We start from the raw sequence: 15,058 nt of genomic DNA, 5'->3' as shown, positions 1-15,058 counted from the left end.
CATTTGTGCGTAAGAAACAACCCACACTCCACTTGAACAAATATTAATCAGATTCTGACTTTTCTTTAAGGGCATATTTTCTGATAATCAGACAATTGTCATTTTTATTTAAAAATAACCTTAAAAAGTAAAATTGAAGGACAAATAAATATTTCAAGCTTAAATTAATTATATTTTATTTGTGATTACTTTTCTGGAGCTTACTTCTTTAGAAAATTGCTCCAAGAACCTTGCGCAAGAGACCACGTTTCTTTTTAACGATTACTGTTGGGGTATTTTTAACGAAATTGATTCTTCTTGAGCCAGGAATTTCTTTGGGGTCTCCAAAACTTGTTTCTCCGTCAGGGTTCGTCTTCACCAATTGTTTGAATGAAGCTATTATCTGATTATAACCGCCATCAACTATTTCTACCCATGATTTTTCAATAACTTCTTCATGCGTTGTGGTTTTACCCACACAGACTTTGTTTTCTTTGAGAACTGCCCAATGACCTTCTTTCTGCTTACCAGTCTGATAGAAGATGCGAACTTCCCTTACGAGATCTTGTCTAATCTCGTATTTATTGCCATCTTCATATGTGTAGCCAGATAAGACATTGTATTGGAATTCTTCTTTTACTTCCTCCAACTTTTCTTGATATTCCTTTGTAATTTCCCAATCGGAGTAGTGAATATCATTCTTGTTTCCGTTCGGAATGATTTTATGTCTGACTCTGTCAACATATTTTTGATATGTAACATTGCCATCTGTGAATGTCTCTACCTTGACTTTCTCTTCCTTCTCTTCTTCTGTTGTGTAACCTAAAGTGGCTTCTTTAATCTCTGACGAACTGAATTTCTGACGACTGACAGCCCATCCATGGAATTGAGTCATGTTCTCAACCACAAAATCTTTATCAGGTTTATCGCAGTTTACATAGTAGAAAGGAATGTTCGGAATCTCTTTCTTACCTGATATTTCGCACAAGTAATTGGTTATTTTGGGTTTGTAATCTTCATTCCTGACCTTCCAATCTTCAGGTCTGTACTTGGAGAACGTCCATATGATGCAGAGATGTGACAAGATTACATCTCCAAATGCATCATATATGAACTTAATCACATCTTTAACACCTCTTGTCAATCTCATTCGTGAATACTGAATAACAACTCCAATTGCATTGATTCCTATGGGGAATGTTTTAAGATAATGGGCAAGTTTTTCGATTTGGTCTTCGGTAATATGGTCTCCATCATCAAAGCCTTCTGTATCAATGACAATTCTCTCGGTACCGTTCACGATTCTTGACTGATGTTTTGGAACTAGAGTGCATGCTTCGGCTTTCTGACTTGCTTCGAATGCCTTATCCTTTAAGTAGAGGTTTCCGACCGAGCTCTTTCCGGCACCTGTGTCACCAATGAACATAACAACCACGTTGTTTTCGTTTTGCATTGTTTAAAATGAAGTGAAAAATTTGAATATTCTTTGTTTTTCCACCTAATTCAATTTTTCAATTTACTACTTAAATTTTGTGATTTATTCAAAATAATAATAATAATAAGAAAAAAAGATTATTAAAAGAGTGTATACAGAATAACAACCTAAATCACACTTTTTGAATTGGATATTCAAAAAAATATGAAGGTGGTAATTTCAAAAATCACTTTTTTTTCCCCAATTATCAGGTCAAATTTCTATTTTGTTATATTTTGTTATTGCATGTTTTGAGATGGGTTATATTCCAATCTCAAAATCACGTCTAAATTCTCAGAGGATGAAGAGCGTGATTTTTTAAAGTATATCATATGAATTTGATATACTTATGAAATTGAAATGGTAAACAAATTGAAGAATGATACATTCTAGCATATCTGATTAATATGATGAAACAATAAGAATTACCGAAAAGTGACAAAACATCAAAAACAGGGAGGGGTCTCAATTTTTATTACTTATATTATTTTACAATATTTATATAAATACTCTTTATAATATATTTTACTATAAAATTATACCTCAAATTCAAATATTTAAAATATTATTTACATAATTATCTCAAAATTATATTTTTATATATTATTTTTCATATGTATAAATCATATAATCTATATCTATGCAAATCTCATCTAAATTTTTTTGAAACAAACCGCTACCATTTTATAATGGTCCATCTTAAATTCATCATAAATTCTGGTACATGTTAGTACCAGAGTCTTCAAATCTCAAACACTCTGGTACCAACATGTACCAGACGCGAGTTTCCAATGCCCTCGTACGATTTTCTATTAAGATCTTCTTGAATGAGAAGGTCTTCATAGAAACTCGTACGAGGGCTTCTCTTTTAAATACTCTGGTACCTGCTGGTATCGGAGTCGACTTTACAGCCCTTTCCCCAATTTTGAAGCTGGGGAAAGTTTTCAAGCAATGAAAGGGAAGCTCTCGCTATGAGGTGAAAATCTAGAATTTTTACCTCATAGCGAGTAATCCTTTGTTAATTGCTTGAAAACTTTCTTCAAATTATCAAAATTTCGAGGAAAGTTTCCTTGCTTCAAAGTAGAGATGGAGCCCTTTGAGCCACTGCATATAGGTCAGTGACTCAAAATACTCCATCTCTACTAGAAATCGCCAAAATTTGGGTCGCAATCTTTGAAATGCGACGCAAGTTTTGGCAATTTCGCGAGGGACTTGCTCCATTTGGTGCATAGATTCACACTCTATGCACCAGATGGAACAATTCTTTCGCTGACAGCGGGAAACTTTGTCTGAATAGTTTAACATTCAGACAAAGTTTCCGCTGTCAGAGAGGGAATGGAAGGGTAAGAGGTATATATTCATAATGTATACCTCTTACTCTTCCATTCCCTCAAGAAAGTTCAAAAACTTGGGTGCAATCAGAACTGATTGCACCCAAGTTTTTGAACTTTATATAAGGAATTGTTGGCTATGATGTACTGATCATGAATCAGTACATCATAGCCAACAATTCCTTCGCAAACAGTGGGAAACTTTGTCTGAATAGTTTAACATTCAGACAAAGTTTCCCGCTGTCAGGGAGGGAATTAGAGGGTGGGAGATATATAGATAGACTATAAATCTCTCACCCTTTAATTCCCTCAAGAAAGTTCAAAAACTTGGGTGCAATCAGAACTGATTGCACCCAAGTTTTTGAATTTTGTATAAGGAATTGTTGGCTATGATGTACTGATCATGAATCAGTACATCATAGCCAACAATTCTACCTTTTAACCAAAGATAATTGATTCGTATGTAAAATATTAAGCTAAAATTTCTCTTTCTTTTAGTACACATTCTTCCATTTCGTGTACATGTATCATATATTAAGTACTAGTTATCTATTCTATATCCTTTATCCCAATTTAGATACTCAAAGATAATTCTTTTTCAGAAGAAAAAAAATATTTTCTATTAAACCGTTATTTTTTCAATGTGAGTTTTCAATTTTATTTTTCCTTTTTGCTGCTCAATGCAACATCCTCCACCCGATCCTCCATGCGAGGTTGATCAAGCCATAGGATATTTAGAATATTCTCGTTTTGTTATAGCTGCAGAGCTGCATGGTAACATAAGATTTGTCAAAGACCCACAAAAACTATCAATTGGAACAGGAGTATTAATCTACCACCGATGCGAATACGAAGGCTGCCCAGCAGGCTTTAAATTTATTAAAAATTTCGACAATTACATTTTTAAATCTGCAAACTTAACTCATATTCACTCAGGACCACCACCACAACATAAAAATACACCTACAAGTGGTACTTACCGTGCTTGGATTAAAAAATTTCTCATGAATCACGGAAGTCCACTTAATGCAACACAAGAAGTCAACAAAACGCTTGAAATACCTAAAGATCATACTTGTATTCACATGACTATGAAACAAACTGCAATCAATCAATTGAAATATTATTTACAACAAAAAGATCTTATGAGATCTTTACCAGACATATCTTTAAATCAATTTCAATCTTTACAAAACTATGTTAATCAATGGGAAGATCAACATGATGACCTTATTTATTTTGACATTCAAGGTGAAGATACTGATTTTCCAGACAAATTGGTTTTTATTTACTCTGATAATGATATGATCTCTCAAATTCATGAAAAACCACCAATTTATCACTTAGACTCTACGTTTAAATTAATTATTTATGGATTTCCTTTTTATGTATTAGCTACCAAATTTGCTAATACTCATTCTATCCCTTTGTGTTATTTTATAATATATCCAGATAATAGTGAAAATATTTCTTTTTGCTTAAGTAAATATTTTGAAACAACTCACACAGAACCTGAATTTATCATGTCTGACTGTGCACTAAACATTTTCAACGGGATTAGGAATTCATTTCCGGAGTGCAATATCTTTTGGTGCGCGCTACATGTAATACGCGCACTTAAAAAGAATCTCTCAAAGATAAATGATGAAGAGATTAGATCAGAAGTCGAAAAATTTATGAACATTTTATGTTATTATCGTGATTGCACAGAAGAAGATGCTGCAAAAATGTATAAAGAGCACATTATTGATAAAATTCAAGATCAATTGGAATTTAATCAATACTTTACACGTCAGTGGGACATTCATAAACAACAGTGGATAGCCGCTGCCAGACCAAATGAATTAACCGTTGTGAATAACGTTTCTGAATCTTTATTTAAAAAGATAAAATATCACGATTTTGGCTGCGTTAAAAATCAAAGAATTGATATTTTTGTCAAAAATCTTTTAGAAGAAGTTGCACCCAATTACTTTTATCGTATTAAAAACGATTTACTTCAAACAGGTTTTATTCCTTCAATTAGAATTCGCGAGCCTCGATTGACAGATTATAAAACAAAATTGAAAAGAGAAGTTCAATCACGTTTATACCAAGTATTAAATTTTGTTCAGAATCAAGAAGCCAATTTGAATCCATTAAGATTTTTATTGGAAAATGCTGAAGAAAGACTTTCTCAAATAAATGAGAAGATACAAAATTCAATTACATATTTAAGATCGTTTGAAATTCCAAATGAATTGTTAGATACGTATATGTTAGAAATAGTTAGTATGGCTAAGTCGTGTACTGTGGCACTGCGTTCCACCTTACCCTTGTTATGTGAATTTGACACTTTACAAAACCGTTAACGTATATTTTACAACACAAACGACAACACTAACTTAACCTTAAATATTTACAAACCGCCAACCACTAATGACTTCACTAATGTAAAAATAAACGTTCTCACTTACAAAAGTATTGCAACTCCTCCCATTGCTGTGCTTCATATAACAGCTCATAATCTTCTGACTCACTTTCTTCTTCATATAGGTCAAAATCACTGTCATAGTTTATACCTGTAAGTTTTGACAAAGCTAATGAAACACGTTTACCGTTTGTATCGTATGCTTGTATAAACTTTCCATTCTTCATTCCTTCATAAACGCTCAAACTAACTTTACCCTTTCTCCCTCGTATCTGATAGAATGTATTTTCACGAGGAACGAAGAACAAATTCTTGAACTCATGACCGTTGTAGTTTGTTATCTCAATAGTTTTCGTCATTTACATAAAAATAAACTTAAAAATAAAATAAAAAATAAATGATCTCACCACCCTCACACGTATGAAAACATAGCACAAAAATAAATTTAGGTGAAGTGGTGAGATCTCACCTCTTTTTTCACCTGTTTTTTCACCCACTTGAATTCATTGTTTTATAACTCTCTTCCTTTCTCCAACTCTTCTAACTTCTTCCTAAGTTCAGCAATGTTGTCCTCATGAAGTTTAATCTTCCTTAATATACCTTCTTTATCTAATGGTTGCTTTATCTTTCTAAACTGAACTCTACCATCCTTCATAGTATGAATGTAAAAACCTTCCGGAATAGTTCCTGATTTAATGTATTCTACCAAGAACTTTTGTTTCATTGCTTCAGTGACTTTAGTCGTCATTTTACTCTAAGGTGAAGCTAGCACAGCGATAATGGATTTCATGACTTTTTAGTATTTCATGCAATCTTAACAGATAGCCTTACAAGTACTTCCAGTGTCCCTAGCTGTCCCTCCTTTTTATATAACTCCATGACATTTATAATCTCGCGAAACTTAACAGGTAGCATAACAGATTAAAATCAGATGAGGTTTTGAACCAAAATTTCTAAGCAACGTTGTCAAGGATTTTGAGGAACTAGGGACAGAGTGTGGCAAAGTCCAAGATTTAATTTATCTTCATCTGTTTCATCAGCTATCTCATCTAATATGCCAATATTTTATTCATAACTCGTGGCAAACCCACTAACTTTCATTATGTTCATCTGCATGCTTCATCTGATAGAAAGTATGACTTTCATTAACTCTGTGAGATAATGAAAACTACTAGGGACAGAGACCATGGCAAAGTTTATGACTTTCATTATTTCCAGAACTTAATGAAAACTACTAGGGACAGAGACCATGGCAAAGTTCATGATTTAATTTATTCTCTCACTAACAACAAACACAAACTCCAACACAAACTTCAGCACAAATGACAAACACAAACTCCAACACAAACTTCAGCACAAATGACAAACACAAACTCCAACACTAACGACAAGTACTAACTTCAGCACAAATGACAAACACTAACAACAAACACAAACTCCAACACAAACTCCAACACTAACGACAAGTACTAACCTCAGCACAAAATGACAAACACTAACAACAAATACAAAACTCCAACACTAACGACAAAAATAAATGTCCTCACTTCTTAACAAAGTAATATGTGCTTCTTACACCACCATAGCTCAAACGTTTCTTTTCAAACATCGATTGAAACTTATTTTGAGCCATTGGCTTTAGTCTCTTTTTCTTCAAATACGCCAAGAAATCTTCTTCACATCTTTTCACTTCATAGCCTTCTTTAAACTCCTCCTTGTTAAGTTCTATGAAATCCTTTATATCATTCTTTGTTGCAATGGCTTCTTCACGAACGACATCATGAACTATTTCAACACTGTTCTCATGTATGACCTCCTCACTGTTCTCATGAACTATTTCAACACTGTTCTCATGAACGACCTCCTTACTGTCTTTCATAAGCGTTTCAAAGTCTCCTTTACTCATTACTTCAATCTCATGCTGTTCACAGTAGTACTTAAACTCACTGTATATGTCTTTGTTGTATGTTATATTGCTTCCCATGTACTCCATGAATTTTTCAAGCACTTCCTCATAATTCACTGTTTCTTTCTTTCCACGACCTTCTAATAACATACTTGCTTCGTAAATATAACTTCTTGCAGAACCGTCTCGCTTTCTACTTCTTTTCACAAATTCTCTCATCTTGCCACCAAATACATTTGAACTACATGCAAAGAATTCATTCTCCTTCGCAAATTCTTTATATCTTCTGTAGCACTCTGTACAATTCCATCCGGATACAAACTTTTCATAGAACTCCTCGTAAAACATTTGGTAAGGTGTTTTGTTCATTTCGATGAGTTCTTGTTTAGCCCTGGTGAATGGTATCTTCCTTACATCAAATTCACTTAAATCTTTCCTTCATGAAATACGTCAGTAAGTTTGAATAAAACTCTTCATTAAAGCTTTCAATGAGATTTGAGAAATATTCGTAATTTCCTTTGTATCTGCTGCTTACGTCAATGACAACAAATCTTCTGTCGTCTTTGTCAATCTTTACTGAGTTGAAGTTGTTAGATATCATGATGATATTACAAACATTCTCTATCTTTCTTACTGGCTGACACTTCTGATTTAAGTCCAACTGAGTCTCTGTTACTATTGACTTTAGTGCGTCGTGGTTCATGACCTTAGACGTATCGCATGAGCTTAGTTCATTGCATACGATGAGCTTCATGTTCTCAATAGCAGCATTGAATCTACCAACCACATTCTCTATTGCCGTTATATTATTGTTGGCGTACTTGCTAATGAGCTCGCATAGAACATTACTAAATACATTCTTACCAGTTCCTTGCTTTCCTATTAACAAAAGTACTGTTCCAGTCTTTCCACAAGGATTTTGAACGATGTAGGCGAACCAGTTCAAAACATACTCATAAAGTTCTTCATCCTCATTACATATGACATCGTGAACATGTTTCAAATATCCTTCAATAACGCTTTCATCTACTTCATTCAGTACCTCATACTCATATCCTCTGAAATAGCTGTAAATGTCATCTCTTTCGTCAAAGAATCTCATGCCTGACTTCATAAGATAGTTCTTGTTCTGACCCGCTTCATAAATCATCAGTGCGTTCACATCCTTCTCCTCAATACGTCCTACATAAATACTCTTCATGAGCTTATTGAATTCCTTGCTATCTACTGACACAAGTGTTGTTGTGTCTCGTATTCCATCATAATCTTTCACTAGATATGTCATACGTGCTCCGTCAATAACGACAACACATCTTCTTAAGTCATTTATAACACTAGCTATGTCAATACCGTCCTCACTCATGTACTTATTTTTCCTCAAGTCCTTTAGTGTGAAAGTGTCTCTAAGTTCTATTTCAAGCAATTCATTTACACATCCTTTGCAATACTTCTCTATAAAATATTTCTGTCGTTCTTTACTAAGTTTTTTAACAGCTCTGAAGAACCATGTGTTTTGACTCAAACATCCTTCACAACTTCTCTCATTCATTCCTAGTTCTTTCATGTCATTATGTTCAACCTCTATGGTCTCATTGACTAAGGTCAAAGGGTTCTTAGTCATTGCTGGTCTTATCTGAAACAATGTTTGTGCAACAGGTTTAACTAGTTCAGCAACGTCCTTCCTTAATATGAATAGCTGTTTCCACTCATCTTTGCTAACAGTTCTTTCATAACCACTGACAGTAATGATTTCATTTGCTGACCTTAGACACTTATGTTCTATCATTTGTATTGCTTTTGTGTAAGGCTTTCGTGAGCATAGGTTGTATATGTCATTCCTGCAATGTTCATTCATGCCAATAGTACTAAATCCTTTCTTTGCTGTTGAGTGCATAATATCCATTAGTTCCCGTGTTCGTATTGCTGTCTCATAAAATACAACAAGACCTTTGTCATCTATGACGTACTTACCGAAAACATTGCTTATATTCTTTAACCATGAAATAACATCCTCATTCATGCTGTCAAACATGAAGTAAGGTCTTACATACTCTTCACTTATAAGATACTCCACAAAGTACTTGTTAAACTCTATGTCCTCGTGAGCGATTTCATTAGGTTTGATATTAGTTCCTTTTGTCATTGCTGTCATGTACTTCACTCTCATAGTTCCTTTCAATAGCGTAAAAATACTTCATTGTTTCATAACTGCTCTAAATTCTGTTCAAAATTCGTACAACATAACTTTTTAACATTAGTGAAAGAACATGAGCGAAACAACAACATCTAACATTACAGAAGAAGTCAATGACAATGCCGATGAAAACATTACAGAAGGAGCTAGTGAAAATATTGACGAGTTCAGTGAGGAAGAAGATATTGAGGACGTCAATGAGAACGTTAGTGGGGAACAAACTCAATGGGAAACATTGAGAAATCATGAAGATTATGAGATTTGTACGACATATCCTTTTACTATTCGTCGAAAGAAAGACAAACATATTATGAGTGAATGCTTAAATAATTATGGTTATATTGTGCTTAGTTTAAACAACAAAATACTTAAAGCATAGAATTATTGCAGAACAGTGGATTGAAAATCCAAACAATTTGAAAGAAATAGACCATATAAATCATGATAGAACGGACAACAGAATCTCAAACCTTCGTTGGTGTTCTAAATCTGAAAACAATAGAAATAAAAGCAAGTATGGCGATATAGTTTATGAGTTCGTTGATGAAATATCTGACGAAGCTGTTGAAATAACAGATTATGGTAAGCATTCGTTTGAGTTCTACTATTATGTTGAGAATGAGGACGCATTCTATTATTATACAGGTCTTAACTATCGAAAACTTCATATAAACTTTACAAAAACAGGTGCTGCTTATGTTTGTATGATAGATACAGAAAACAAGAGAGTAATCTTATTCATAAACAAATTCAAACGCTTGTACGGCTTCATGTAGGACAAACATTATTTTTCAACACTAACGCCAACACGTAGGACAAACATTCATGACTAACATTACTGTATAACATAAATGTTTTGTCATGATTTCATCGTTTATGTTTTGTCATGATTTCATCGTAAATGTTTTGTCATGACTTCATCGTAAATGTTTTGTCAAGACTTTTTCATCGTAATGAGCGTAAATGATCCAAAAATATATTTTAGGTGAAGAGGTGAGATCTCACCTCTTTTCTCACCTCTTTTCTCACCTCATGAACTTTCATGACTTCTTCATCGTACATGTTTTGTCAAGACTTCTTCATCGTAATGAGCGTATATGTTTTGTCATGACTTCATCGTACATGTTTTGTCATAGATTTCATCGTATATGTTTTGTCATGATTTAATCGTATATGTTTTGTCATGACTTCATCGTATATGTTTTGTCATGACTTCATCGTACATGTTTTGTCATAGATTTCATCGTAAATGTTTTGTCATGATTTAATCGTACATGTTTTGTCAAGACTTCTTCGTATATGTTTTGTCATGATTTAATCGTATATGTTTTGTCATGATTTCATCGTATATGTTTTGTCATGATTTCTTCGTTTATGTTTTGTCAAAACTTATTCGTATATGTTTTGTCATGATTTCATCGTATATGTTTTGTCATGACTTCTTCATCGTATATGTTTTGTCATGATTTCATCGTACATGTTTTGTCATGATTTCATCGTACATGTTTTGTCATGACTTCTTCATCGTAAATGTTTTGTCATGATTTCATCGTAAATGTTTTGTCATGATTTAATCGTATATGTTTTGTCATGATTTAATCGTACATGTTTTGTCAAGACTTCTTCATCGTAATGAGCGTAAATGTTTTGTCATGATTTCATCGTAAATGTTTTGTCAAGACTTCTTCGTATATGTTTTGTCATGATTTCATCGTAATGAACGTAAATGTTTTGTGAAGAATATAACAACCGTCTGAATTCAGGCGGTGTTTTATACAAAATTCACGCAGGAAAATTCTTGAGTTTTGGTTGAAAGAATACGGTCGAGCCAAAAGTGGCTCAACCTCAAAACAAACATTTTATGATCTTACTAAGGCGTTATGAATGAATTCAAAGGTATTTGCATACATCCTGACCTCGTTCATTTTGTTGTTGAATTCAGCAAAAATAATGTTTACGTTAATGTTTTCACTGTTACCCATTACCATGTTACCATGTGCTACCAGGTTAATTAACTTCTCTTAAAATTACTGACAACATGACATTTAGACAACAGTCCAGGAAATAAACTTCATCGTAAATGTTTTGTCATGACTTCTTCGTATATGTTTGTCAAAACTTCTTCGTATATGTTTTGTCATGATTTCATCGTAATGAACGTATATTTTTGTCAAACATGAACGTAAATGTTTTGTCATGACTTCATCGTAAATTTGTCATACTTCATCGTAAATGTTTGTCATGACTTCATCGTAAATGTTTTGTCAAGACTTCATCGTAATGTTTTGTCATCTTCATCGTAAATGTTTTGTCAAGACTTCATCGTAAATGTTTTGTCAAGACTTCATCGTAAATGTTTTGTCATACTTCATCGTAATGTTTGTCAAACTGAACGATGTTTGTCAAGACTTCGTAAATGTTTTGTCAAACATACGTATATGTTTTGTCAAGATTTCTTCGTAAATGTTTGTCAAACATGAACGTATATGTTTTGTCAAGATTTCTTCGTATATGTTTTGTTATGACTTCTTCATCGTAACGAGTGTAAATGATTTCATATGATTGTTTCCTCGAAAAACCGAGAGAAGAGATTCCATATGAAAATCGCAAGAATTTGGCTCCTGGTTTGAAATATTATTATGTTCATAGATTTCATCGTAACGAGTGTAAATGATTTCATATGATTGTTTCCCTCGAAAAACCGAGAGAAGAGATTCCATATGAAAATCGCAAGAATTTGGCTCCTGGTTTGAAATATTATTATGTTCATAGATTTCATCGTAACGAGTGTAAATGATTTCATATGATTGTTTCCCTCGAAAAACCGAGAGAAGAGATTCCATATGAAAATCGCAAGAATTTGGCTCCTGGTTTGAAATATTATTATGTTCATAGATTTCATCGTACATGTTTTGTCAAACATGAACGTATATGTTTTGTCAAACTTCATCGTAAATGATTTGTCATGACTTCATCGTATATGCTTTGTCATGATGATTTCATCGAAACTAAACGTATATGATTTGTCATGATTTTATCGTAAATGATTTGTCATGATTTCTTCATTGTATATGTTTTGTCATGATTTCTTCGTAAATGATTTGTCATGATTTCTTCATCGTAAATGATTTGTCATGACTTCTTCATCGTAAATGTTTTGTCGAAACTTCATCGTATATGCTTTGTCATGATTTCTTCATTGTATATGTTTTGTCATGATTTCTTCGTAAATGATTTGTCATGATTTCTTCATCGTAAATGATTTGTCATGACTTCTTCATCGTAAATGATTTGTCATGACTTCTTCATCGTAAATGTTTTGTCAAAACTTCATCGTATATGCTTTGTCAAACATGAGCGTAAATGTTTTGTCGAAACTTCATCGTATATGCTTTGTCATGATTTCTTCATTGTATATGTTTTGTCATGATTTCTTCGTAAATGATTTGTCATGATTTCTTCATCGTAAATGATTTGTCATGACTTCTTCATCGTCAATGTTTTGTCGAAACTTCATCGTAATGAGTGTAAATGTTTTGTCATGATTTCATCGTAAATGTTTTGTCATGACTTCTTCATTGTATATGTTTTGTCATGATTTCTTCGTACATGTTTTGTCATGACTTCTTCATCGTATATGTTTTGTCATGATTTCATCGTCAATGTTTTGTCATGATTTCTTCATCGTAATGAGTGTAAATGTTTTGTCATGATTTCATCGTATATGTTTTGTCATGACTTCTTCATTGTATATGTTTTGTCATGATTTCTTCGTACATGTTTTGTCATGACTTCTTCATCGTATATGTTTTGTCATGATTTCATCGTCAATGTTTTGTCATGATTTCTTCATCGTAATGAACGTATATGCTTTGTCATGATTTCATCGTATATGTTTTGTCGAAACTTCTTCATTGTATATGTTTTGTCATGATTTCTTCGTACATGTTTTGTCATGACTTCTTCATCGTATATGTTTTGTCATGATTTCATCGTCAATGTTTTGTCATGATTTCTTCATCGTAATGAGTGTAAATGTTTTGTCATGATTTCATCGTATATGTTTTGTCGAAACTTCTTCATCGTAATGAGCGTATATGTTTTGTCAAACATGAACGTATATGTTTTGTCATGATTTCTTCATCGTAAATGTTTTGTCATGATTTCATCGTATATGTTTTGTCGAAACTTCTTCATCGGAATGAACGTATATGCTTTGTCAAACATGAACGTATATGTTTTGTCATGATTTCTTCATCGTAAATGTTTTGTCATGATTTCTTCGTAAATGTTTTGTCATGACTTCTTCTTCGTATATGCTTTGTCATGATTTCATCGTAAATGTTTTGTCATGATTTCTTCGTAAATGTTTTGTCATGATTTCTTCATCGTATATGCTTTGTCAAACATGAACGTATATGCTTTGTCAAACATGAACGTATATTTTGTCATGATTTCATCGTATATGTTTTGTCAAGACTTCTTCATCGTAATGAGTGTAAATGATCCAAAAATAATGTTTAGGTGAAGAGGTGAGATCTCACCTCTTTTCTCACCTCTTTTCTCACCTCATTGAATTTTCATGATTTCATCGTACATGCTTTGTCATGATTTCATCGAAACTAAACGTACATGTTTTGTCGAAACTTCATCGTATATGTTTTGTCATGATTTCTTCATCGTAATGAGCGTAAATGACCAAAAATAATGTTTAGGTGAAGAGGTGAGATCTCACCTCTTTTCTCACCTCTTTTCTCACCTCATGAATTTCATGATTTTTCATCGTAATGAGCGTAAATGTTTTGTCATGATTTCTTCATCGTAATGAGCGTAAATGTTTTGTCATGATTTCTTCATCGTACATGTTTTGTCATGACTTCATCGTAAATGTTTTGTCGAAACTTCATCGTACATGTTTTGTCGAAACTTCATCGTATATGTTTTGTCATGATTTCTTCGTAAATGATTTGTCGAAACTTCTTCATCGTAATGAGCGTATATGCTTTGTCAAGACTTCTTCATCGTAATGAGCGTAAATTTTTGTCATGATTTCTTCATCGTATATGTTTTGTCAAGACTTCTTCGTATATGTTTTGTCATGACTTCATCGTATATGTTTTGTCATGATTTCTTCGTAAATGTTTTGTCATGACTTCTTCATCGTAATGAGCGTAAATGATCCAAAAATAATGTTTATGTTAGAATGTTAGATCTAACACCTTTTCTAACATGTTTTCTAACATGGAGGATTTCATTAGATATAAATATTCTTCCCTAAACATTATTTTAGTTAAAGTCCATCAAATATTTTTAGGATACTATTCAACAAATAATGTATTAATATAAATCAGTAAATATGGAAATGAGAAGTATTATATCTATTAAATCGTCTATGATGTAGAAATTGTGTATAGAATGAAATGAAGGAAGAATGTTTATATCAGATGAAACAGTAAAGTATTATATCTATTAAATCGTCTATGATGTAAATTGTGTATAGAATGAAATGAAGGAAGAATGTTTATATCAGATGAAACAGTAAAGTATTATATCTATTAAATCGTCTATGATGTAAATTGTGTATAGAATGAAATGAAGGAAGAATGTTTATATCAGATGAAACAGTAAAGTATTATATCTATTAAATCGTCTATGATGTAAATTGTGTATAGAATGAAATGAAGGAAGAATATTTATATCTAATGAAATCCTCCATGTTAGAAAACATGTTAGAAAAGGTGTTAGATCTAACATTCTAACATAA

The 15,058-nt window shown here is 32.7% G+C and overlaps 2 protein-coding genes and 1 pseudogene across 3 annotated transcripts, besides 2 other annotated features; 1 reads left to right on the top strand and 2 right to left on the bottom strand.

Moving 5' to 3' along the window:
- Positions 1–80: 80 nt before the first annotated feature.
- TVAGG3_1051880 (GTPase, IMAP family member-related family) lies at positions 81–1,432 on the bottom strand (the record flags this gene model as incomplete). Its single annotated transcript, XM_001305458.2, has 1 exon — positions 209–1,432. The coding sequence occupies one exon, from the start codon at positions 1,430–1,432 to the stop codon at positions 209–211; it is 1,224 nt and encodes a 407-aa protein (XP_001305459.1).
- Positions 1,433–1,865: 433 nt separating this feature from the next.
- Positions 1,866–5,050: a mobile genetic element.
- Positions 5,051–5,232: 182 nt separating this feature from the next.
- TVAGG3_1051860 (uncharacterized protein) lies at positions 5,233–5,553 on the bottom strand (the record flags this gene model as incomplete). Its single annotated transcript, XM_001305456.1, has 1 exon — positions 5,233–5,553. The coding sequence occupies one exon, from the start codon at positions 5,551–5,553 to the stop codon at positions 5,233–5,235; it is 321 nt and encodes a 106-aa protein (XP_001305457.1).
- A 1,670-nt stretch (positions 5,554–7,223) lies between these two features.
- Positions 7,224–8,745: a mobile genetic element.
- A 622-nt stretch (positions 8,746–9,367) lies between these two features.
- On the top strand, positions 9,368–10,070 carry TVAGG3_1051840 (annotated as a pseudogene). The gene has a single exon. A coding segment is annotated over exon 1 (703 nt).
- Positions 10,071–15,058: the final 4,988 nt, after the last annotated feature.

This window comes from Trichomonas vaginalis, chromosome I (genome assembly GCF_026262505.1).
Source record: "Trichomonas vaginalis G3 chromosome I, whole genome shotgun sequence".
Classification (NCBI taxonomy): Eukaryota; Parabasalia; order Trichomonadida; family Trichomonadidae; genus Trichomonas; species Trichomonas vaginalis.
This window is presented reverse-complemented; position numbering and strand designations above follow the sequence as displayed.